Source organism: Phascolarctos cinereus, unplaced genomic scaffold, assembly GCF_003287225.1.
Source record: "Phascolarctos cinereus isolate Bilbo 61053 unplaced genomic scaffold, phaCin_HiC Scaffold_726;HRSCAF=1367, whole genome shotgun sequence".
Classification (NCBI taxonomy): domain Eukaryota; kingdom Metazoa; phylum Chordata; class Mammalia; order Diprotodontia; family Phascolarctidae; genus Phascolarctos; species Phascolarctos cinereus.
The window spans coordinates 375638046-375663785 of NW_027556098.1; the positions used below are offsets into that span (position 1 = coordinate 375638046).

At 43.4% G+C, this 25740-nt stretch overlaps 1 protein-coding gene across 1 annotated transcript in view; it reads right to left on the minus strand.

The window, feature by feature from the left end:
* The window catches only part of NIPAL3 (NIPA like domain containing 3), a 53550-nt gene that overhangs the window by 7276 nt on the left and 20534 nt on the right, over window positions 1-25740 (minus strand). The window contains 10 exon segments of the mRNA XM_020983113.2: window positions 737-831; window positions 2816-2879; window positions 6920-7008; window positions 8278-8413; window positions 11656-11752; window positions 13569-13714; window positions 14146-14205; window positions 15261-15347; window positions 15350-15431; window positions 22206-22274. Coding sequence (XP_020838772.1) covers window positions 737-831; window positions 2816-2879; window positions 6920-7008; window positions 8278-8413; window positions 11656-11752; window positions 13569-13714; window positions 14146-14205; window positions 15261-15347; window positions 15350-15431; window positions 22206-22274 — 925 coding nt within the window.

A 25740-nucleotide genomic window follows, 5' to 3' on the forward strand; every position in this document is an offset into this window, starting at 1 on the left:
AAAATGGGAGTGGGAGGGGGACTCAAAAGTCTCTCAATCTGTCAACCATCTCTAGCGCTAAATCTCAACCATCTGGAAGAGCCCTGACTATCCAGAATGACTCTTACATGATGGTCTTTATGGCCTAGATTTTGATGCATTAGGCAATAATTCTATCATGGAAGACAGATTTTTCCCTCCAATAGACAGAATGCAAGACATGGAGGGAAACAGAAATAGCTTCAGAGGGGTTAGGGTTTCTTTAAAAAAACAACTGAGTGAGGGATGCTCAAACCAAAATACTCAATAAAAGTCAACTGAGGCACCAACATGGCAGCGGGTCTGGAGTCAGGAAGACCCAAGTTCAACTCTGGCCTCAGACACTTACAGCTGTGTGACCCTAGGATAAGTTAATTAACCTCTGTCTGCCTCAGTTTGTTCAGCTGTAAAATGGAGATGATAATAGTACTCCTCCCGAGGTTGTCTGTAAAACGTGCATAGCACAGTGCTTGGTGTGTAGAAGGGGCTATATAAATGCTTACTCCCTTTGCTTCCCTTCCCCATGTTTCCGTGAGCCCATGGAGGGAAAAAGAACCATGGAAGAAAACAGAGATGACATGACAGCTCAGCTAACCTTTTGTGGGCAAAGTGCTCAGGCTTCTCCCCTCCCCTCTTCCCAGCCCCCTTCTCCCCCACCCTTCCACTTCCACGCCCACCCCCATTCCCCACAGACAGTCCGAGGGTGAGGAAGGGTTACCTGGCATGGCGTCCATGGAAATGTAGGGTTCAAATGGAATGGCCTTCTTTCTGTTCCTCGTGATCAGGAAGACTCCCAAGAAGGCAACGAGGCAGCTGAGGAGAGTGGATAAAACGGGAGATGAAAGAAGGCTGCCACCAGACGGCTGGAGACCAAGACCGAGACTCCTAATTCTAGGGGCGGAGAGGATGTGATGGCCAGTGAACCCGGGAGCACATGCGGGGGGGCCTGTCTTGTCTCTGATCACCAGGGAGCGGCATTTCCAGGAGACCAATGACCATCTGCCTCAGCCCCCTCCCTGCGCCTCCCCACCAGCTCTACCTTAGCAGTGATCAGAGCCACCCTGGGAATGAATGATGCGAAAATGGGAGGAGTCTGGGGAATGGAATGAAGTCTTTGGGGAAGACTTTGTGTTCTCCTGCTGGAGACAACTTCCTAACTTCAGGAAGCCTTTGTGGCTTAAAATGAGTCTCTCATAATGACAAAAGGATCCTGGCTAAAAGACCCGAGTTCAAATCCAGCTTCAAACACTAGCTAGGTGACTCTGGGCAAGTCACTTGACTGCTTCTTGCCTTAGTTTCCTCATCTGTAAAATAGGGATAATAATAGCATCTATCTTGGATTGTTGTGAGTCTCAAATGAGATTAATGATTGCAAAGCATTTAGCACGGTGCCTGGCACATGGCAGATGCTACATAAATGTTAGCTATTATTGTTTTGGGGGTTAAACATATTGTTACTTTACCGGGGGTGTTCTAGAATCAAGCGATCACAGATCTAGAATTGAAAGGAACCCCGAAAGTCAATGGATCCAATCTCTTCATTTCAGAGATGAGGAGACTGAGTCTCAGGTGAACTGATTTGCCCAAGCCTACGCAGGTAGTGACCATAAGAGGCAGGATTTGAATTTAGGTTCTCTGGCTCTGTGCAAGTGCCTCATGACTGAAGAATAGCTGAATGTGGTACCTGAATGTGAACAGACCTGTGCCCTAAGAAATTTACAGATGGGAGGAATTTAGAAACACATAGAAAGATCTGAATGAAATAGGGTAACTTTGGGAATTAGGATGGGTTTGGAGGAAAAGGACCCACGGTCAAGTCCCTGCTGTCTGTGTGAGTCTGGAAAAATCACTCTGTAGCTTTTGACAATGTTGATTCCCCTGTTCTCCTATCTATCTGTCTATCTATTTATGTATCTATGTATCTATCTATGTATATGTGTGTATATATGTATGTACATAGATAGATAGATATATCTATCAATCTCTCTCTCTCTCTCTCTCTCTCTCTCTCTCTCGCCCTAGTCTCTCTCCTAAACTTCTGTCCTGAATCACCACTGCCTTTCGGAGACTCAAACTGAATGTCCTATAGGCATCTCAAAATGTGTCTAAATTATGGATGATAATAATAATAACAATAATAATGAGGATGATAATAATAACGATAATGACAATAATAATAATAATAATAATAACAATGATGAGGGTGATGATAACCAACATTTACAAGGCACTTACTCTTTGCCTGTACTGTGCTAAGTGCTTTACAGTTATTGTCTCATCTGATTCTCACAACCACCCTGGGAGGTAGATATTATTATTCCCATTTTAGGAGATGAGGAAACTGAGGAAGACAGAGGTTAAGTGCCCTGCTCAACTAGTATCTGGGCTGGATTTGAACTCAGGTCTTGACCCCATCTGCTTCACCCAGCTGCCTCTTGAGGTCTCCAGAAAATGAGAAAGGCTGGATTGCATGACCTCCAAAGGCCAATCCAGCTTGAAGTTGGTGGTTTTTAAACACAGTGACCCATTTTGCTTTCAGAGAATACAGGATGGAAGGCATGCCCCCTCCTCTTTTGAGAGCCGGGGCATATGAGGATGACCACAGGGATGATTGTTGCACACAGTCAGAGGTCATTTTGTCTGCTGGTTTCTCTTAACAGGTGCTTTTCCTTTTTATGAGGGAGGGTATATAGTTTGAAATGATAGTGGTATGAAAAACAAACAGCATAAATAAAGCTTTAAAATAAATTCAAACTGTGTGTTTGTGTGCAGGCAATGAGGATGGGCATTAACTCACCCCAGTGCAAACATACATATGTGGAGAGCATCCTCACCAATGAAATCCAAGTAAAATGTTGCTCCTAACATAGAAAAAAACCACACAATATATTTAAGTACTTTTCTATAACATAATTAAAAAAACAAACTTCAAAAGACTCCAAATACACCATAATATTCATAGCGGCACTTTGTGGAAACAGAGTCAATATATCCAGTGACTGGGGCAAAACTGTGGTACTTGAATATAACAGAATATGACTGTACTGTAAGAAATGACAAATGTGATGAATACAGAGAAGCCTGGGTAGACTTACCTGAACTGATGCAGAGTGAAGTAAGCAGAACAGGAAAACAATACACATAATGACTACTATGATACAGAGCAATAGAACATGAACAATGTGAAATCACAAAGAACAAACGTAGCCCCAAAGAAGAGAGCTGAGGAAACCCCATCCCCTCCTCCTACTTCCTGTTCAGCGCCTTTGCCGAGGGTTGGGGTCCACAGATGGAGAACACTGCATATTTTTTGAAGTGCTGACTGGTTTTGCTGGATTTTTTTCTCTTTTCTTCCTCTTTATCTTAAAAAAATTCTTTGTTATAAGGAATGGTTCAGGGTGGGGGGAGATACAGTGGAAATCTATGCAATGTAAAAATGAAATACAGCAAAAAAAATTTTAAAAATAAAAACTAAACTTCAACAAAAACAACCAGACACAAAATAAAGGGCAAGACTTTTTTTTTAAAACTCCCATCTCCTACCCTTTAATAAGACAGGACCAAAGGAATTAACCACTAACAAATAAGCAAAGAAAATGCGTTTGTGTGCTGAGTTCCCTTAACAATAATGACAGACATCTACATAGCATAGGATCATAGAATCACACATCTAGAACTGGGAGGGACCTTAGAAATCATTGAATCCAAATCCCTTATTTTACAGATGAGCAAACAGAGTCCAGAGAGTGACTTGCCCAAGGTCACACAGCTAGTGTGAGAGGCTAGATATGAAACCAAGCAATTCAAGATTGGCAAGGAGTCCCAGAACTCTATGAGGTACTCTGTGGACAGTATTATTTCCATTTCACAGGTGAGGATACTGAGGCTTATACTGATGAAGTGGCCCACGGTTGTAATTCTGGTAAACGTCAGGGGCTGGATTTGAACCTAGGTTCTCCCTGACTCCAGGCCCAGCACTTTTACCATTAAATCACACTGCTTTCTGCTGTGATACGTACTTAACGTTTCACTACCATTTGCCCTGTTTTCTTTCTGTTTATACTCTTTTTGTTGTTGTTGGGTTTTTTTGTTTTTTGTTTTTGTTTTGCTTTTTGGTGAGGCAATCAGGGTTAAGTGACTTGCCCAGGGTCACACAGCTAGTGTCAAGTGTATGACTTAGGATTTGAACGCAGCTCCTCCTGCCTCTAAGGTCAGAGCTGTATCTACTGTGCCATACAGATGCTCCCATTCATACTCTTTTTGAATCAACTAAAGACACTGGCTTTGGGGCTGAATTCTGCCTCTTGTAAGACTGAACAATCTCAGCAGCCTCATTCGTAAAGCGACGGGACTGGGCTAGATGAAGCTCGAGGTTCCTTCTTCCTCCTTGCTCCTCAAAGACACAACATTCTATTGGTTGGCTCCGTGCCTCTTCATCCGCTGTCCCCATGTCTGGGATTCTCGCCTTCCCCATTTCAGCCTTCTGGCTTCCTTTGAATCCAAACTAAAATCCCACCTTCTACAAAAAGCCTTCTCAATACCCTTTAATCTACTGCCTTCCCTCTGTTGATTATTTCCAAATTATCCATTCTCTAGTTTGTTTATACAAAGCTGTCTACATGTTGTCTCTCCCATCAGGCTGTGAGCTCTTCGAGGGCAGGGACTGTCTTTTACCTTTCTTTGTATCCCCAGAATGACTGGCACATAGTAGGAACTTAATATAGGTTTATTGACTGACTGCCTTTATCTTTTACTATTGATTGGTAATATTTATTATTTATCATCCATTCATTTATTATTTATCACTATTTACCATTTATCTGGGCACGCTGCTAGTTGATCCAAATATAGGCCAAACCCTTAAAATAAAATCACTTTGGAAGGAAACTATACATGCAGCAGCCAAACACACTCATTTCTTATAGTTGGGCCAATTGGCAGCAAAAAGTGGGGGAAGAAGCAGTAGACTTGGAGTTAGGAAACCCAAGGCTCAGATCCCAGATCTGGCTCTCACTGCTGAGTGACCACAAGCAAAATCAATTCTCTCTCTGAACACCGCCCTCAAAACCACCACTGATTATTTATATAAGCCAAGAGCAGCTAGGTGGCGCCATAGTGCATAGAACGCCCGGCCTGGAGTCAGGGAGACTCATCTTCCTGAGTTCAGATCTGGCTTCAGGCACTTACTAGCTGTGTGACCCTGGGCAAGTCACTTCACCTTGTTTGCCTCAGTTTCCTCATCTGTAAAATGAGCTGGGAAAGGAAATAGCAAACCTGTCCAGTATCTTTCTCAAGAAAACCCCAGATGGGGTCATGAAGAGTTAGATGTGACTTAAAAATGACTCAGTTGACAAACAAAAAAAATTTATATAGGCCACATTTAGATTTTAAAGAAGCCATATCTGGCCTGAAAGACTGCCCAATATTTGGACTAGTTATAGCAAGTACTGGAAAAAGGGAGGAGCTGCTCTCTTCTCATTCAGAGTCTTCCTATCCTATCCCTACTCCTAAGATTTGCAGTGAAGACCCAGTTTTGAATCCTGGCTCTGTATGACCTTAAGCAAGTCATTTAAACTCTTTGGGACTCAGTTTCCATCATTTCCAACGGAGACAATGTAATTTGTACTATTATACAAAGCGGTCATAAGCAAAGTGCTTTGCACACTGTTAATTGCTGTAGAAATATGATACACCTTACCATACAAATATTGAGGATTGCTCGGCTGACCTTGCCCGGTAAAACTCTGAAGAATTTGACCTGCAGAACACATCTCAAGACCCACCAAGGTTCCATGAGGGAGGGTGCTAAGGCAGCTATAGGTTTCTACAGGTTTCCACTAGGAAACTAAGGATCTAAGATCACCTCCCACTGGAGTCAGCGGTGCAGAAATGATGGACCTAGGGGTCATGTCCTACCTATGGTGCCCTGGGTAAGTCATTTTACTTCTTTTAGCCTCACTTTTCCTATCTGTAAAATGGGGACAGATAGTAATATTTGGAGCACTAATCTCCCAGAGGTGTTGAGAGAGAAGCATTTTGCAAACCTCACAGCCTTCCAGAAAGATGTGCTCTCTTATTATTTGTTAATGCTTACATGGCATGGCTCCCAGGGCAGTTAAGAGGATCAAACATGATGGAGGAAATTAAGAGCTTGGTAAGGCCCTTATGTAAACATGAGTTAAGTTTTAAAGGATTCTTACGGATATTTACTTTAGTGTGAGTTTTTTTTAACATTTGATTTGTTTTTTAAAAATTTTAAACTTACACACTAAATAAAATGGGCAATTCTACATACAGAGTAGAACAGAAATATGTATTTGGTTTCCCTGTGCCCCCTGTCAGGACCTCAAGAATACATAAGTCAATGAAAGTTAGGGCTCTTCTTAAGGGTTTGGGTCAAAAGATTACAATGTAATTATAGAGCTATAACTGAATCACCATAAACTATAATCTAATTATAGAAGTAGAAAGAACACATGACTGAGGATCAGAACGAGTCCTGCCTTTGCTAATTATGAGCTGTATGACATCAGGAAAGCTACTTCTCTGGTCCTCAGTTTCCTTACCTGTAAAATGAGGGTTGGATTAAAATGATCTTTAAGGCCCCTCCCAGCTATGACATCCTGTGTTCTAAGTTCCCACCCAGCTCTGACGTTCTATGTTCTAAGGCCCCTCCCAGCTATGACATCCTGTGTTCTAAGTTCCCATCCAGCTCTGACATTCTGTATTCTAAGGCCCCTCCCAGCTCTGATATTCCATGTTCTAAGGGTCCTTTCAACTCTGACTTTCTCTGTTCTAAGGTTCTTTCTAGCTCTGATATCCTCTGTTCTAAGGGCCTCCTGTCATTCCTGTTGCCAGCTATAAAAAAAAAAAGAAAACATAGGCATTTGACATTAGTTACCTGCCGTGATTGCGACGGTTGTAGACAGAATGTAGCCTACACTGGCGATCAAGGAGGAATCATAGAGCTGGGTGGCCTGGCTTAAGAAGCTTCAATGAAGGAAACAAGCACATTGGTCAGTTCCTTGGAGAAAAGGTCGGGAAAGTTATGATTTAATTCCCTGACTTCAAGTGGGTTATGCTGGACCCTGGAATATCAAGAAAGCAGCTAGTATCAAAAGAACCAAGGCTGTTATTACTTTCATATTACTTGGCATCACATTTGAGGAAAGAAATGGTGCTTGAGAAGATTCACTTGTTGCTGGCTCTCTGCTGGCCACTTTTCCAACTCAGCCTAGTGCCTGACACATAGTAGGTGCTTAGTAAATGTTTATTATTGACTGACGGATTGTCGTGGTTCAGAACAGAGGATGAAACACTGATCATTCCTCTGTAGAAAGATGGGAGATCTGGACCTTTCCAACCTCAGACCCTCCATTCTAGGTAGACCAGGCACTGTTCCCTGAACATTACCCCACAGATTTTCTACCTCTCTTAAAGTTCTTCTTTCTTCTACCTGAAATTCCAGCCCTACTCCTTTTCCTCTGAAGGATGGGTTAGTATTCTACAAGGTCCACTTCAGAGACCTCCTCCATGAAGCCTTCCTCTTCCTCCATCCAGATGTGATCTTTCTCTCCCTTGAACCTTTATGGTGCCTTGGCTATACTCTTCATCACATTTTTTTATACCCTCCATTGTATCATAGCTCTTTTAAAAAATATTTTTTTTTCCAATTGTATATAAAGATAATTTTTAACATTCATTTAAAAAATTTTTTTGAGTTCCAAAATTTTCTCCTTCCTTCCTTCCTAAAACGGTAAGCAACTTGATGTAGGTTATCTATGTCTAATCATATCATAGCTCTTTTGTACACTCACCCTTTCCCTTCTAATAGACTATAAATCCCTTGAGGGCAGGAACTCTGCCATTTTGGGGAACTCTTTGTAACCCTAGCAACTAGCAAAATGCCCTGCAATCAGGGACTGAGTAGGCCTGAGCCAATTAAGGATATTAGAGGAATAACAGAGCTCTCTCTTAAGCAACTGACATGGATAGGAAATTAGGGAAGGTGCTCTGCTACTCTAAGTTGGCTCTCATCAGATATTTCTTAGATGCTCAGGGTTAAGAGAAACCTTGTAGGATCATTGACCTCTTTGTGGCAGATGAGATGCCACTCCAGGAGGGGTCAGCTGGGGAGTACAAATATTGTCGATGTCTTTCATTATGAGGCTTTTTGTCTCCCACAGTTTCCAAAGTGGAACCTAATCAGCATTTGAAAATGGAAGATGGTAATGGCAGCAAGGAGAGAAGGTGGCTTACGCGGCTTGATACACAGCTGTGGCGACCATGCACACCAGCATCACATAGAAGATGGGGTAGTCAAGCTGAAGGTTCCCTTGAATTGATAAGATCAGCATTCCTGCTACAGCTTTGACAGTCACCACTGTCATGGAACCTGGAAATAATTCACAGAGTTTTAAAAAATTGTTTTCTTAAAAAAACCAACCAAACACAAAAACCTGCCACATAATATGGGCATTTCCCAATATTACCTGCCCCGCCGCCCCCCATCCCCATGGAATTCTACCTGGCAACAAAGATAGAAATGAATGATAAAACTATCATGTCTTACAGTGCATGACACACAAAAGCAGCTAGGTGGCTCAGAACACACAGCACAGGACCTGGAGTCAGGAAGACCTGAGTTCAAATCTAGTCTCAGACATTTACTAGCTGTGTGACTCTGGACAAGTCACTTAACATCCATCTGCTTCAATTTCCTTATCTATAAAATCATGATAATAGCAGCAACTACCTCCCACTGGTGTGAGGATCAAATGAGATATTTGTAAAGCACTTCACAAACTCTGAAGTGCTGTAGAAATGCTAGCTATTATTATTACTGTTATTCTGTACCCACAGTTTCTTGTCTCTCTACAGAAAGGAGTGATCACTGTTTCATCCTCTATTCTGAACTATGACCATCCATCAACAATTAAGCACCTACTGTGTGCAAAGTGCTGGACTAAGTGCTGAGGATACTAAGAAAGACAAAAAGACAGTGCCTGTTCCCAAGGAGCTCACAAGCTAGGTGGCACAGTGGATAGAGCACCCGCCCTGGATTCAGGAGGACCTGAATTCAAATCCGGCCTCAGACACATAACACTTACTAGCTGTGTGACCCTGGGCAAGTCACTTAACCCCATTGCCTAGCCAAAAAACAAAACAAAACAAAAAAGATAACATTAAGAAGACAACAGGCAAACTCATTACATTTAATTTTAGGGAAGTTTTCATTTACTTAAAAAATGCTATCTCTACCTATTATAATAGAAGCTCCTTTAAGAGCTGGGACTGTGAACAGTTTCTATCCATATCCCCAGATCTTAGCAGAGTGCTTTGAACACAGTAAGTACGTAAAATGACTTTCATTCACCCATCCACTCACCCATCCATCCATCCATCCATCCATTCTTGTAGTCACTGTTTGTTCCATATAAGATTCTCTAGTTCTAATTAAAAAAAAAAAGTCCATTTCCAAAGGCACAAGAAGAGTTGGAAGCCAAGTAAGTGCCTATTTGGCACCACAGCCAATTTCTTAGATTAGAGCACGGTAACCTGTGGCACGTGTGCCCAGTGTAAACACTGGACTGCAGGCCACTGACGTGGGCTGGTGGACGCCACCTCCACACAGGCACGCACTTCCCTCTTTCAACCCTCTGCCCAGGACGTGGTGGACCAGTTCCTGCCAGGGACATGCCCATCACATGCCTAGCCTGCTTGTGCTCAACGCTGTGGCCAGTGTGTGACTGTGTCCTTGCCCTGCCCAGAAGTCACAAGGAAAAGATTTGGAACCTTGGCACATCATTTTTAAAAAGGTTACCAACCTCTGTATATGGGGCAGGGCATGCCTGGAATCTTCTCGTCTGGGGGATTATCCTAAGTCTGGCACTATATGGGAAGCCCCTGGTAAGTGGCCAGTAGGCTGCCTAAGAAAAGGCAAGCTGCCTCCGGCCAGAAACTGGTCAAGTTAAAGCTCCTGTTCTATCAGCATAATGGGTCACAAGTGGCTACTGTGCTTGCCGCCTGGGCAAGATAGGGAAACCCAGTCTGAAAGGAAAAAAAGGCTATCAACTCCCTAGCCTGACATACATACATACATACATACATACATGCATACATACATACATACATACATGCATACACGCACACACACCCCTATATTTGTATGTATGTATGTGTGTATATATATATGTAGATAGATAGAGAGGTATAGATATGGGTGTGTGTGTATGTATGTCAGATTCAAGGGCTGATAACCTTTTAATCAACATTCTATCTATCTTAGATAGATAGTATGTGCTTGTATACAGATACACATATATTTATACATACATACACACATGTATCTGTATACACATGTGCATATACACACATACAAATACATACATGCACACATACATATGTGTACACACACACACACACACACACACACACACACACACACACTCTCTCTCTCTCTCTCTCTCTCTCTGGAAGACTCATCTTCCTGAGTTCAAATCTGGCCTCAGACATTTATAGCTGTGTGACCCTGGGCAAGTCACTTCACCCTGTTTGCCTCAGTTTCCTCATCTGTAAAATGAACTGGAGAAGGAAATGGCAAACCACTCTAGGATCTCTGCCAAGAAAACCCCACATGGGGCCAAGAGTGAAACAACTGAACAACAACACATTCATAGCTATAAAAGACTGACACACAGGCAGCTATATCTGTGGACATAACTGAGATTTTAAAATGTGTGCATATGTGATTGTATATGTATGTATGCATGCCTACACACACACATATACGCACACATGTGTATATGCACATATTTACACTAACTTCAGTTATACCTACAAAATCATAGATCCAAAGTTGGAAGGGCCACCATCAAGTCCAACTTTTTCATTTTACTGATGAGGAAACTAAGGCCCAAAGAAGGTAAAGCTCACTCACTTGTCCAATGTCACAACATATAATAACTATCAAACTCACGATTCGAACCCCAAGGTCACACATATAGTGTCAAATGCAAGATCTAAACCCGAGTCTTTAAACTCCGGAAGTATTGTTGTTTTCCTCTACCAAGATGCCTCCCTCTTAATGACTATTTTCACATGACAGCCATAGCATCGCTTCCCAAGCAGCCTTCTCAAATAAAGACAACAATTGATTAAAAACCAACTAGTGACACCACAGCATGATGTGTTATGGGGTGTGGTTTTTTGCCAGAAAAGAAAAGAGGGATGAACTCTCTTTAGAAAATTCAGCAATTTACCACCATTCAATTTAATTATTTCAATACATACTGAGGTACCTGTGAATCTTTTTTTGTGGGGAGGAGAGGGTAAAAGAGAGAGGAGAGGAGAAAGAAAAGAAAGACAGGAAGAGAAAGGAGGGAGAGAGGAAGGAAGAAAGAAAGAAAGAAAGAAAGAAAGAAAGAAAGAAAGAAAGAAAGAAAGAAAGAAAGAAAGAAAGAAAGAAAGAAAGAAAGAAAGAAAGAAAGAAAGAAGAGAGAGAAGAGAGAGAAAGAAAGAAAGAAAGAAAGAAAGAAAGAAAGAAAGAAAGAAAGAAAGAAAGAAGGAAGGAAGGAAGGAAGGAAAGGAGGAGATGGAGGGAAAAAAAGAAAAAGAAAAAAATAAGACAACCCTTACCAAGAAGAGCAACCAGAAGGAGGATCACGACTATGTAGTTGACGTTTTTCTCCTTGTAGAAATACAGCAGTAAGCAGAACACAATGATTTCCACAAGCTACAAAAGAAGAGATAAAAAATAATCCATACTCATCCATGTAAACCCTGCACCATTCACAGTTCCATCTGTATAAAAACCCTCCAGGAAAGGCCTTTCCTGAGGCCACACCATGCTGTGGTGGTGACGCTTTGTCCTCCACATCTATGGAAGCCCCGTAACCTCTGCACCACCTAGGGAGGAAGCTCTGAGTACAGTAAGAGAGTGATGGAGGGTGGGCCTGTCACCTGAGAACCAGACTGGCTAAGCCTGGAGGCAGGATGGCGTAGATTGAGGCCTGTGGCTATGTGACCCTTGGGCAAGTCCCTTAACCTGACTCTGTTTCCTTATCTGCAAAATGAGGATAGTAATAACTGGAGCGCTTATCTCAAATGGGCCCAGGAAATCATAGAATTTGAGAGCTGAAAGAGAACTCAGTGGTCATCTCTTCCAACCCATACCTGATATTAATAACATCCAGGATAAGACACCTGCAAAGTGGGCATCCAGCAGCTGCTCATAGGCCCTTGGAAGGGAAAGTCCACCATCACTCCAGGCAGCCCTTTGCACTCTGGGGAGAATTCCAAAGGACAGACGGAAGCTTTCCCCATATTAGACTTAAATTTGCCTCTGTGCAAATTCCACCCACTGTTGCTGGTTATGCCATCCAGGGACAACCAGAAAAAGTTTAATTTTTCTCTTTAAATACCTGGACCAGGCTATCATGTCCATGCCTGGATGCTCCAAGCTAAACATTCAGCGTTCTTCAGCTGGTGGATAACGTACAGGAATAGGGAGGATGGCATATACTTTGCCAACTTTCAAGACCTATACAAGTGCTAATTACTGTTCCTCACCAGGTTAACTCCAAGGCGATGAATTCTTTTGTGACAGCTCATAGATTCTGAGCCAGAAGGAACCAGAGAGGCCACTTTGTCTACACTCTCCCCACCCCCCACCCCTCGGATTGTACAGATAAGGAAATGAAGGCCTGGAAAAGTAAAGGAACTCACCCAGGGTCACACAGTCACTAATATCAGGAGTGGGACTTTGACCAGGTCTTCCTAATGCCAAGGCCAGTCCTGTATCCACTAGGACACACTGTCTCTACTAAAGACTGTCTATTAAGTAAGAGGATTGGGTGTGATATGTATTAGTGGAAGTAATAAACACAAGAACAAAAGCAGATCCTTGAAAAAAATATCCAAAAGTCTATTTAACTCCTCTACCTTGGCTCCACCCCCTTTCCAAAAGTCTTAATGAAGTTTTAAGCTTTAATGGCTGATGTTTTCTGTTCTAAGCCCCCTTCTAGCTTTACATTGTAGGTTCTAAGAACAAATTCTGACATATCAGGTTCTAAGGTCCCTCCCAGCTCTGGCATTCTAGGTTTTAAGGTCCCTTCCAACTCTGACATTCTAGGTTCTAAGGTCCCTCCCACTCTGACAATCTGGGTTCTAAGGTCCCTTCCAACTCTGACATTCTAGGTTCTAAGGTCCCTCCCACTGACAATCTGGGTTCTAAGGTCCCTTCCAACTCTGACATTCTAGGTTCTAAGATCCCTTCCAACTCTGACAATCTGGGTTCTAAGGTCCCTCCCACTCTGACAATCTGGGTTCTAAAGTCCCTTCCACTCTGACATTCTAGGTTCTAAGTTCCCTCTCACTCTGACAATCTGGGTTCTAAGGCTCCCTCCCAGTTCTGACATTCTGTGTTTCAATAGCCTCAGGTACCTTACACAAATACATTTTAAAAAGAGAAAAACACAAAGCCTATCTCCTAAAGGTATTTATAAGCCCAGCCATGCCTTCTACGTGAATGCTGCCGAGGCTTCTCTTACCATATATAAAAGAAATGGCCAGCTCACTAAGTGTTTAGTGATGTTTTCTCCCGTCATCTTTTCATGACTATTGGGTCCAAACGTGACCAGCAAGTAAGTGCCTATGATGGTCAAACCACAACCTACAAAAGACAAAACATAACGCCCTGTGGGGGAAAACAGGGACGCAAGATATAAAGGCAAGTTAGTCGATTAGTAGAGGGAACAGGATACAGCTATGCTTCATGGAGGCAAGGGCCAAAGAAAAGAAGATGCTGGTCAGGGGAACACGGCCACTGCGATTAGAAGTTAGCCTGGCCTTTCAGGCCACAAAAGCCCAAAGCAAATGAAAGCACAACTTTGGCTCTAATAATCTTACCAACTAGAAGTCAGTGACTAGAGAACAGAAACGCTCCTGTCCTCCTTCACTGCTCCTCAGCCCCAAGCCTCACAGAGAGGAAAGTAAATGGAGTCAGCTCTGCTCACCACGGGGCTGTGGTCAGTAAGCCCAGGAATGGGGTGGGGAAGCAGCCTGATTACCCTCAGGGAAGAACCCATATAATGGAGCAGGCAGAAAGGGAGAGATGAGAAAACTTACTCAGAAAATCTTTGGGTTTCCATTTTTCTTTGATGAATATGATTCCTATTATGGCACTGGCTGCAGAAAAAGATACACACAGGATCAAGAAAAAAGAGGGAAGGTTTACATCAGCTCTACATGGGATTCCATCCTGGTCCCTTTCCATGGGAATAAGCCATCTTAAAGTATCATCCACGACTGTCACTTGTTAACCCCGGATTTGGAATCATGAAGGGGGTGGGGCGAATTCAAGTCGTGCCCCCAACACTTATTAGCTGTGTGAACTTGGGCAAGTGCTCTGGCCTCAGTTTCCCCATCTGTCAAATGAGGGAGTTACATCAGGGAGTCTCCTGCAGCTCTAAATTTATACTCTTTTGTTGTTGTTGAGTTCTTTCAACCCTGTCGGGCTCTTTATGGCCCCTTTTTGGGGGGTTTCTTGGTAAAGTACTGGAGTGGCTTGCCATTTCCTTCTCTAGCTCATATTACAGATGAGGAAACTGAGGCAGACTGGGTTAAATGACTTAGCCAGAGTCACACAGTTAGTAAGTGTCTGAGGCCAGATTTGAATCCAGGAAGATGAGTCTTCCTGAGTCCAAGCCCGACGCTCTATGCACTATTACGCCACCTAGCCACTCTTATGACCTGGAACTTAATTGGTGAAGGAACTCTTGGTGAGGTAGCTTCTGCCTGTTCTGCGGCCTAAGTAGAGACCCCAAGAAAGAACAGTGGACTTGGAGCCATTATTCTAGTCATAGCTCTGTTATTAATAGGGTAGCCTAGGCCAGGTCATTTCCCTTTTCTGGGACTCAGTTTCCCTTTTTGTAAAATGAGCACATTGGCCTGGATGGTTGGAAACATAATTGGGTTTAAAAATGAAGCTTCCAGATGGCCACAGAAGGTATTGTGTGCCTCCCTGCCCTGCCTTCTCTTCCCTACGACACGCATGGCATTTTCCCTATCAGGATCATCTTGTCGATGTTCCAGGGTCTCCATTTCCCCTTCTCTCCCCAAGCCCAGCTCAGCTGACCATGTGCCTGCCCAGGTCACTTTGTGGTGCTCTTCCCGGGTACTCAAAACCTAGGTCTGACTCTTCCAAGGACCCACGGTCACACATGAAGCTCCACGCATCTTACCGATGACAGAGACGGCGCTGAGGGGCACGATGAGGGAGAGAGGTGCGAAGGCGTAGGATGAGAACACTCCCAGTTCTCCCAGAAGCATAGGAACAGGCCGAGCCACCATGTCTTGGTCTTGAAGTAGGCCCGGGGGTCCTTAGAGCCTGCCAGCCGGATGTGGCTGTATTTCTAAAAAGACAAAACCAGGGGCAGACAGTGCAAAGAATGGCAGATTGGGAGTCAGACTCAAATCAAGGGCTCTGGCTTTGGAGTCAGGATCTCGGTTCAAATTCTACCTTTATTCATGTGCATTTGGTTAAGATACTCAGTCTCCTACTCTGTTAAAAAAGATAAAGGTGGTGCCTTTGGAACCCCCTCTAGCTCTAAATTTCTGATCCTATGATTCTATTTCAGTTACTGTGTGACCCGAGTCAGTCACGTGTCCTGTTCAGACCTCAGTTTCCTCACCTGTAAAATGAGGGTATTTGACTACATCATCTCTAAGGCCCTTTCCTAAGGGCACAAGATTATGGCAAATCACTAGGCCTTGTGATCAGTGCAGATACTTGAAAACTGAATTGTTTTGCTGCTGAATGACAGAATGGAAGTGAAGACACTCAACTTTGTTCCCGTGTGAGTGATCTTGGGCAAATCCCATAAATTTGCCATGCCTCGGTTTCCTCATCCTTAAAATGAGGGCATTAGAGTAGAGGGTTCTCTACGGTCCCTTCCAGCTTTAAAATAAGATTCTGTGACTTTCAGAGTAGGGAGGGACCTACCAGGTTATCTCAATCAATCAGCTAATAAACATTTATTAAGCACATCCTATGTGCCCAGCACTGTGTCTATCTATCATCTATTCCTGAGTAACAAGTAGTCACCCAAGTGGTTCCCTTTGATGCCTCTGAGTGAGGAACGGCCTGAGACCTCCTGAGATAATCCACTTTTGGAGAGCTCCAATTACAAAGGTTTTTTCCATACACTACAGGACATCTACCTCTGTGCTCCTAGCTCTGCCCTTTGAGACCAAGAAGAACAAGGCCACTTCCATATAACAGCTCCTCAAATATTAGAAAATAGCTATTATACCACTCCTAGGCATTCTCTTCTCCATCATAACCACTCCCAGTTTGCTTGGTCAATAAACATTCAGTAAGTATCTACTATGTGCCAGGCACAGTTGGGGACACAAAGAATAGCAAAAGACAGTGCCTGCCCTCAAGGAGCTTACAGTCTAATGGGCAAGACAACATGCAACAATTATACAAACTATGTACAGGATAAACTGCAGGTAAGAGAGGGAAGGCGCTAGAATTTAGGGGGATTAGGAAAGGTTTCCTATGCGGGGGGGGGTAGCTGAGACTTGGAGGAAGCCAGGGAAGTCAGGGGATGAGGAGAGAGAACATTTCAGGCATGGAAGGTGGGGGGCATCAGTGAAAATGCCTGGAGTTGGGAGATAGTGTATTTTTTCGAGGAGCTCCGTGTCACTGGACCATAGAATACGTGGTGGGTGAGTGGGGTGTAAAGTATATGAAGACTGTAAAGGCTGGGGTGGGGTCCTAGGTGATGAAGGGCGTTAAAGGCCAAATGAGGGTTTTATATTTGATCCAGGAGGTGACAGGGAGCCAGTGGAATTTATTGAGAGAGAGAGAGAGAGAGTGAGAGTGTGTGTGTGTGTGTGTGTGTGTGTGTGTGTGTGTGTGTGTGTGTCTGTGTGACGATTGGATCTGAGCTTTAGGAAAATCACTTTAGTGATGGAGTGGAGGACAGACCCGAGGCAGGCCGACCCACCAGCAGCTATTGACTGCCACAGTCCAGGCTTGAGGTGATGAGGGCCTTTGTTAGGGTGGGAGCAATAGCAGAAGACAGAAGGTGTGATGAAGGTGAAGTCCACAGGACTTAATAAACAGTTCCTTCAATTGATCCTCGTAGGGCATTATCATCAGGCCCTAAACTACCATCCAGGCCATCTTTACCTGGCTAGGCTCCAGTCTGTCCACATTCTTCCTAAAATGTGTTATCCGGAATGAAACACAATATTACACATGAAAATTTCCACCATCCCTTCATGTTAGGTCTTTTTTTCCCCCCCAATTCTACAAATATGTATTACATAAAGCGGGATTGACACATTTCAGTCTTGATGTTTAAAATTGGTGATTTGTGATTTCATCTGTATGGGGGAACTCCCATCGTGGAAATACCCTCCACTGTTACAGATAAGAACTCTTTTGTAACTTATAGCAGAAAACAACATACACACGACTACAACAGTGTACATGCAAAGAAAAACAATCAACAAAAAGTGAAAGTGAACACTGCAAAATTACAAATAGGCTTGACCCCGAAGAAGAGTGTGGCCCCCCCGCTCATGAGAGGGGGGGAACAGGGAATCCACAGGTAAGGAACACTGCAGATAACATAGGATTTTAAAAATGGATCAGTTGGTTGTGCTGATTTTTTCCCTCTTTTTCTATTAAAAATCTGTTTGTTTTAACAAATGGCTCTCTGGACAATTCGGAACTATGCCCAAAGGGCTACAAAAATGTGCATACCCTTTGATCCAGCAATAGCACTCCTAGGGCTATATCCCAAAGAGATCAAACAAATGGGAAAAGGACCCACATGTACAAAAATATTCATAGCAGCTCTTTCTGTGGTGGCAAAGAACTGGAAATTGAGGGGATGCCCATCAATCAGGGAATGGCTGAGCAAGTTGTAGTATATGAATGTAATGGAATACTATTGTGCTATAAGAAATGATGAAGTGAGCAGAACCAAGAGGACTTTGTACACAATAACACCCATGTTATGCAATGACTAATATTGTTAAACTGAACCCTTCTCAGCATTACAAGGATCTAAGACATCTCCAGTGGCCTCCGGATGGAAAATGCTGTTCACATACAAAGAAACAACTATGGAAGTCGAATCGCTATCACTTATTTTTACCTTCTGTTGAGTTTTGTTTCCTCTTTCTGATAGTTCCTCCTGTTGGTTTTAATTTTTACTTACAACTTCACTAATGTGAAAATATGTTTAATAGGAATGTAAATGTAAAGCCTATATCAGATTGTGTACCATCTTGGGCAGGGTGGGGGGGAGGAAGGGGGAGAAAAATTTTCAACTCAAAAGCATATAGAAGTGATTGTTGATAAATCAATAAATTAATAAAATTGAAAAAAAAGAAATGGCTCTCTGGGAGGGAGGAGGGAGAACAATGCAGAGGGAAATTGAGGTGAGGTATAAACAAACTATATCAGTAAAAATTTAGTTTAAAAAAAAAACCTGCCAAGAATCCTGAGTGTGGAAATTCCCTTCACTGTTACATATTAGCACTCCTCTGTGATTTACAGTCCTAGAGGGCTGCCTGAGACCCAAGAGGTTAAATCACTTGTTCTCAGTCACAGAAGGAGGACTTATCCCAGGCAGGACTAGAGCTCAGGTTCCTTTGATTCCAGGGTGGGCTCTCCCATCCACCACACCTGAGCTTTCTAGTCCAACCCCCAAGTTCTTTTCAAGGACTTGGGATTTGATTGGGGATGGGCATTCCAACCATTGGTGCTGATCATAGCTCCTCTGTGACTTAGGAGACAGTCTTAGAGGGTCTCTATAACTAGAAAACCCACCCAACAAAGACACATCCTGGTGATGGGGGGTCTCGAATCTTAGCTGTGTTGTTCCTTGGAGAAACAAACACAGAGTCCATCCCTGGGCCCATGCCCCAAAGGGTTCTTGTAGGGTAGGACCTGCTAGAGCAGGCCCAGAAAGGCCATTAAGACGGCTCAGTGGATGGAGCACCAGGCCTGGAATCAGGCAGACCAAAGGGCAAATCTGGTCTCAGACATTTATTGTGTGACCCTAGGAAGTCACTTAATCTCTGTTTGCCTCAGTCTTCTCATATGTAAAATGGGGTCAATAATAGCACCTCCCTCCCAGGCTTGTTGTGAGGATTAAATGAGATAATAGTTTAAATAAGATAATAATTAAATGATATAAATAATAATTAAATAATTAAATGAGATAAAGGATTTAGGGCAGAACCTGATACATATTAGGCACTTAAAAAAATGATCCTTTCTTTCCTTCCTTCCTTCCATCCTTTCTTTCTTTCCTTCTTTTCTCCTTCCTTCCTCCCTCCTTCCTTCTTTTCCTTCTTTCTATTTTCTTCCTTCCTTCCTTCCTTTTTTCTGATGGCAGAGCCCCCAAGAATCAAGGGTCATGTCACAGTGGGGCTCTGGAGGACGACTTTACCCTTTAGTAGAAGAACATCAATACATAAGCATTTATTTTCTCTTCCTTTTATCTCTTTCCCCAATTTGAAATAAAAATAAGAAAACCAAAGCCTTTGTAACAAATATACATAGTCAAGCAAAACAAATTCCTCCATCTAAAAAGGTATTTCTTATTCTGTACCTAGAGTCCATCAGCTTTCTGTTAGTCAGTCGATTAAGCACCTACTGTGTGCCAGGCACTGTGCTAAGCACTGGGGATCTAAAGACAAAGAAATAGTCTCTGTCCTCAAGGAGCTCCCAGTCTAATGTAGAAGACAGCGTGCAAACAACTATGTACAAATGCAAGCTCTATGGAGGATAGATTAGGGGGAGTCTTGAGGGAAGGCCCTAGGATTAAGGGCTAGGAAGGGCTTCTGGCAGACAGTGGGACTTTTGCTGAGGCTTGAAAAGTGCCAGAGAAGCAAGGAAATACAAAAATGTATTTCTCCACCTGTGCCCTGTGCCCATGACCTCCCTGTCCAGAGATGGGCAACCTGCTTCATCAGCAGTCCTTAGGAGTCGTGGGTGGTCACTATGTGGATCAGAGTTAACCCTGGGGTCCACTGGAGTCCATAAGCCAACGACAAAACAATGTATTTTATGAGCTGTCCTGGACCCGGACCTGGATGCAAATCCAACCTCCTATCTTCGCTGCCTGTGTGCCCTTGGACAAATCACTCCACTCCTCTGTGCCTCAATTTTCTCATACGTAAAATGAGAGGGCAATGGCTCCTACAGGTCCCTTCCAGCTCTCACTCTACAATCCTATGAACCCCAGTGCTTAGCACGGTGCCTGGTATACAGTAGGCACTTAATAAATGCTTATTGCTTGATTGGCCATGAAAGTGCATATGCTACAAAGAAGACTCAATGTCTCCCATGGTAGGTAACAAAAAGAGGACAAAATTTCCCAACTTGGAGGGTGTATATTTTTTCAACCCTCCACCCCCTTCCTGGCTCCACCGCCTTGCTACATCTCTAGAAATGTCATTTAAAAGTTTCCAGTGTCTACTTCCTTCTTCCTCAGCTAGACAATAAGACTTTCGATGATGGCAGGCTTGGTGTCTTATTCCCCACTGTATCCCCTGCAGAGCTGAGCCCAGGGCCCAGGATACTGCAGGCACCCAATAAATGTTGGTTCAATGGAAAAAAAAAATCAAACAGCATTGGAGAAAACGATCATCACTGATATGCTGGATGGTGTTCTGGTTAAACCAGTTCTCAGCGGCCAGACACCCTGGCAGGGAGGGAAAGGGAAAAGTATGTAGGAGAACTTTCTGTAGTTCAAGCAGGGTTTGATGAGTAAGGCAGTGAAGATTAAACCTACTCTTTAGTCTGGCCCATTCATAATGGCACCCACAATACCTAATAGCAAGGCACTAACATTCTGCTTTGCTCATTCACTAATAAGCGTCTACCACGTACACGCCCTATGCTCTTTGCTGGAAATACAAACTTGGAAGATGATATAGGCCTTGCCCTCCAGAAGCTTAAATATAACAAGTAAGGTACAACATGGCAGCTGATAGCACTAATGTGATCTTTGTCTCTATTGCGAAGCATACCATTTAGGAGTAGGGACATGACATTCCTGCCGTACTGTGCCCTAGAGACCACAAGTACAGCATCGTGCCCAGTCCTGGGCAATACTTAAGGAAGGACGCTGTCGAGCTGGAGAGCCATCCCGAGCGGGCATGTGTCCATGATGACGAAGGACATCAACTCAATTCCATGTGAGAATCTGCACTTTTAGTCGAGAGAGGACTCAGGATGGGACACAATGACCATTTTCAAGTATTTGAAAGCTATGGAAAAAGGATTCGATTTGCCCTGTTTGGCCTCACAGGGCAGAATTCGGAGCAATGTGTGGAAACTTCAAAGACCCAAATTCAGCCTTGATGTCAGGACAATCCCAGCATGGAATGGGCTGCTTCAGGAGGGAGTGAGTTTCCCCTCATTAGAGCTATCCAAGCAAAGGCCAGATGACCACTAGTGAGATGCATGCTTTAGGGCATTTGGGGTCAGACTAGATGGATCACAGATTTAGCGACATCTCCCTCATTTTACAACTGAGGAAACTGAGCCCCAGAGAAGTTATATGCTTCGCTCAGGGTTACTGAGGTCCCTTCCAATTAAGATTCTGTGAGGCAGCTGGTGATGCAGTGGATAGGGTGCTGAATCTGGAGTCCACCCTCAGACGCTTACTACCTGTGTGACCACGGGTAAGTTGCTTAACCTTTTCCTGCCTCAGTTTCCTCATCTGTAAAATGGAAATAATAATACTAGTTCCTACCTCCTGGGGTTGTTGTGAGGATAAAATACTTGTAATGTGCTTTGCATACCTTAAAACTCTATATAAATGCTAGCTATCGTTATATTGTACATATTTTATACGAACCTATCTGTACACATGTTTTATCTCCCATGACCTTCAGGAGAATATAAGCTATATGAAATCAAGACTTTCAGATGTTCCATCAATACTTGTTAAATTTTGGCAAATGGATTTGGATCCCCCAAAGCATGGAGCAGAGTGCCCTGGGTAGAATCAGGGCTCAGTCCATACTTACTGACAGGAAGGCCCCAAATGCAAAGCACAGACGGGTGTGAGCAGAGCCCGGCAAACCAAGGCCACTTAAAGCTGAGCTCTGACTTGCTTTTCCCAGCGGCGCCAAGGACTGACACTCACCTGGAGATTGAGGGCTATGCTGACGACGAGATGTCCAAAAATAGCCAGCAGTGCACCGATCAAGTTCTCCTGCAAGGAAAATGACATGGGCAGAGATGAAATCCTGGCCCCAGTCACAGGAGACAATGATGCCCATAAGACCAAGTGAGACCAGGTCCAGAAACAGGAGAAAGCAACAAAAATAAAGGAGCCACCCAACACAAGAATACCCCAGAGTAGTTCATTTAAGATGAAGGTGAACCGTTTGTAGATTCCCAGGCGCTTGGAGTTTGTGGGAGGAGCCAAGTCTGCCAGGGAGGTTAAGCTAATTTTTTCCCCTAAGAGTCGGGGAAGCTGTCCCCGCTGGTCGCAGGGGTTAAGGATCCAGCTGCTGCTGGATCTACTTACTGATTTCCTCATGTAAAGAGGGGAAAAAGCCTGACCACAAGAGTCAGTGCCCTTCAAACTCGGAAGATGTCCCACTGGTGTGTCAGTACCACAACCGGTACCCCAGGGTCGCCACCATCTGAACCAGTGCTGCATCTTTGCTGAGCATCCTTCCCAAGCTATGGCTAAGTAAACTTCCTTTTCTTAACTCTTAGATGGCCCCCAAATATCTCATTTTGTTCCAGCCCTGTAACTGAAGCACCAGACTGGCCTGAGCCACGTCCAGCCTGTAACAGAACTGGAAGGCACATTAGAACACAAGCTATTGATGCAAGATGGTAAGTTGGAGCAGAGGATGTTAGACTCGGGAAAGACTCAGGAATCTAGGATGAGTGAGCTGAGAGGAACCTTGGAACACAGAAGATGAAGTTCTAGGATCACAGATTCAGAGATGAAAGATATAATCTAGTCCCACTCCTTCACTTTTCAGATGGGGTAGACAAAGGCCTCAGGGAGCTTAACAGACTTTCCTAACAGCACACAAACATGAAGTTGTAAAACTGAGATTTGAACCCAGGGCCATCAACTTCAAATTCCATGCTCTTCCTTCTTTTCTGACACAACGCTGCCTTCCTGACGTAGGAGCTGGAGAAAACTTCTGAAACATAAAGTTAAAAAGGGATGGGATCTTGGAGACCCAAACCCTGATTTTATAGATGGGACAAAGTGAAGCCAAGAGACTGAGTGCTATGTTGTAAGTAAGGGGGATTTTGTTACTCTTTTTTATTTTTATTTTTTTATTACCTTGGTTATTCTTTTCACATACTAGTTTCCGGGATCCACGGCCATAACAATCTCTAGCTCCTAAGCTCACGGCTTGTAAACAATTTCTGCTGTGACTGCGCAGTGACATACAGGGATGAGGTAACATGAACTTGTGAGGCTATTGCTGGCAAATTGCCTTCTTTGTCTGTTACCCTACAAATCAAGTGGACACTGGTCAGTAAGTGGGGATTTGTGAATGAACTTGTCTCAACCGGCTCCCACTGGGGCTTGGGGGGATTTAGGGGAGTGCACAAGCTGGAACACCGTGCCTATCTCGACTGGCCCCATCGAGATGTAGGGGTTGTTGCCCCCCTTCTTGGCAGCCTCTGCGAGAAGGGTGATTAGGGGCTCCTGTAGGAGTTGGTACTCCTGTTATCAGGAACCCACTGAGAAGAATAAATTATTACTTAACCCCTCCCAAGCTATGTTCCTGTCCTTCTGGCTGCCCAGATCAAGAGTGAACTTGTTAGAGGCTAGAGCCCAAAGACTCCAGTGATTCCTGTTTTACTTATGTTGAAATGCTTTGCCCAACGGCACACAGCTTGGCTCTGCTACTTACTGGCTGGGTGACCTTGAAGTGAGGGTGATTTTCCCTTTCTGTGTCTTAGTTTCCTCATCTGCAAAATGGGGGCAAGTGGGCTGAGACAGAATTGGCATAGGTGGCCTGGAGGCCACATGTGGCCTTCTAGGTCCTTGGGTTCAAATTTTTGACTGAATCCAAGTTGTACGGAATAAATCCTTTTATTAAGGGGATTTGTTCTGTGAAGTTTTAAAGGGCTACACTTGAGGACCTAGAGGGCCACATGTGGCCTTGAGGTCGCAGGGTCCCCACCCCTGATCTAGATCATCTCTAAGAGACCTATGAACTCTAAAATCCTATGATTCCATGCTAAGAGAGGTGGAAAAACAAAACTGAAGGAAATTAGAGGGTTATTAAGACTGGAAGGACTAGAATTCCACCTCCAGATAGAAAACTGATGAATTCTGAGGGCAGATTGAAGAATATTTTCTCCTCTTTCTTTACTTTTCTTGCTTTTTTTTTTCAACATGGCTAATGTGGAGATATGTTTTGCATGACTACATGTATAATGGTATTATATGGTTTACCTTCTCAATGGGTGGGGGGAGGGTGCTTGAGGGAAAGAGAATTTTGAATTGAAAATAATTTTTTTTTAAAAGGACCGGAATTTATGAATTCCTTAAAGGACTAAGTGAAATTGACATAGGACAGGTTTTTTTTTATCTATAAGGCAACGAAAACAGAAATAGAAGGATGAAAATTTTTATTTCAAGGCCATATGTGTATATATAGACATGTGTATTATAAAGATATCTATATATTTCATTCTATTTCTCTCTCATATATATATACATACATATATACACATACACACATATATAGATACATACATACATACACACATACGTATGTATGCATGTCTATATAGCATCAGTTGATGGACCTGGTGTTTCTAGTGTTAAAAACCTACTTCATAGTAATTACTCTTCCATGAAAGCTGAAGGAGAGGCATCGTGATAGTGTAGTAGACAGAGATGTGACTTGGGAGTCATGAAGATCTGGGTCCAAGACTTGTCTCTGACTAGCTGAGTGACTCTGGCCAAGTCTCTCATCCACTTAGCGACTCCCTCAGCCAACCCTTTAAGACCACAAATTACAAAGAGCTGCTCAATCTGTATTGGTGGAGGGAATTCCACAGCGGAAGTTCCCTACACTGATAAAATCACAAGTCCTGATTTAAAAAATAAAAAACAACAAAAAGAATGCAGATAGGGCAAGTTTAAAATATATCAGCTTATTTTCCATAAACTCCCTTGCGTATGTGAAAACTACTTAGCTAACAAGTCATTATTACTAATTGGCACTTATAAACTGGGCCCTTTTATTCAAAGATTTCAAAGGGCCTCAGACGTGTTATTTATGTCTCCAAGTCCTTCTGAAGTGGTGATTGTTTCAGTTTTACAGTTTTCTGTGTTTTTTTTTTCTTCTAAAGTTAGGCAAAGGAAGGTTGGGACATACTTAGCAAGGGTCACACAGAGCTACTCCTATACTCAGGCCTGACTTCCCATCTCTTGGCTTCCATCATTAGACCCGGGCTTCCCAATCTTATGAAAGCAGGGCTGTCACATTACTAAGATCTCCTCTCCCAGGGTTCCATGGTGCAGGTAGGGCTGGAAGCACGGCCCAACCCCTACAAATATCAAGCAGAGCATGATAGCCACACAGCACCCCCTGGGCACTCCTGTCCATAGGATTTAGAAATGGAAGACATCGCCTAGTTCGAGCACCTTATTCTATACGGAAGGACACCAGGGCCAAAAGGGG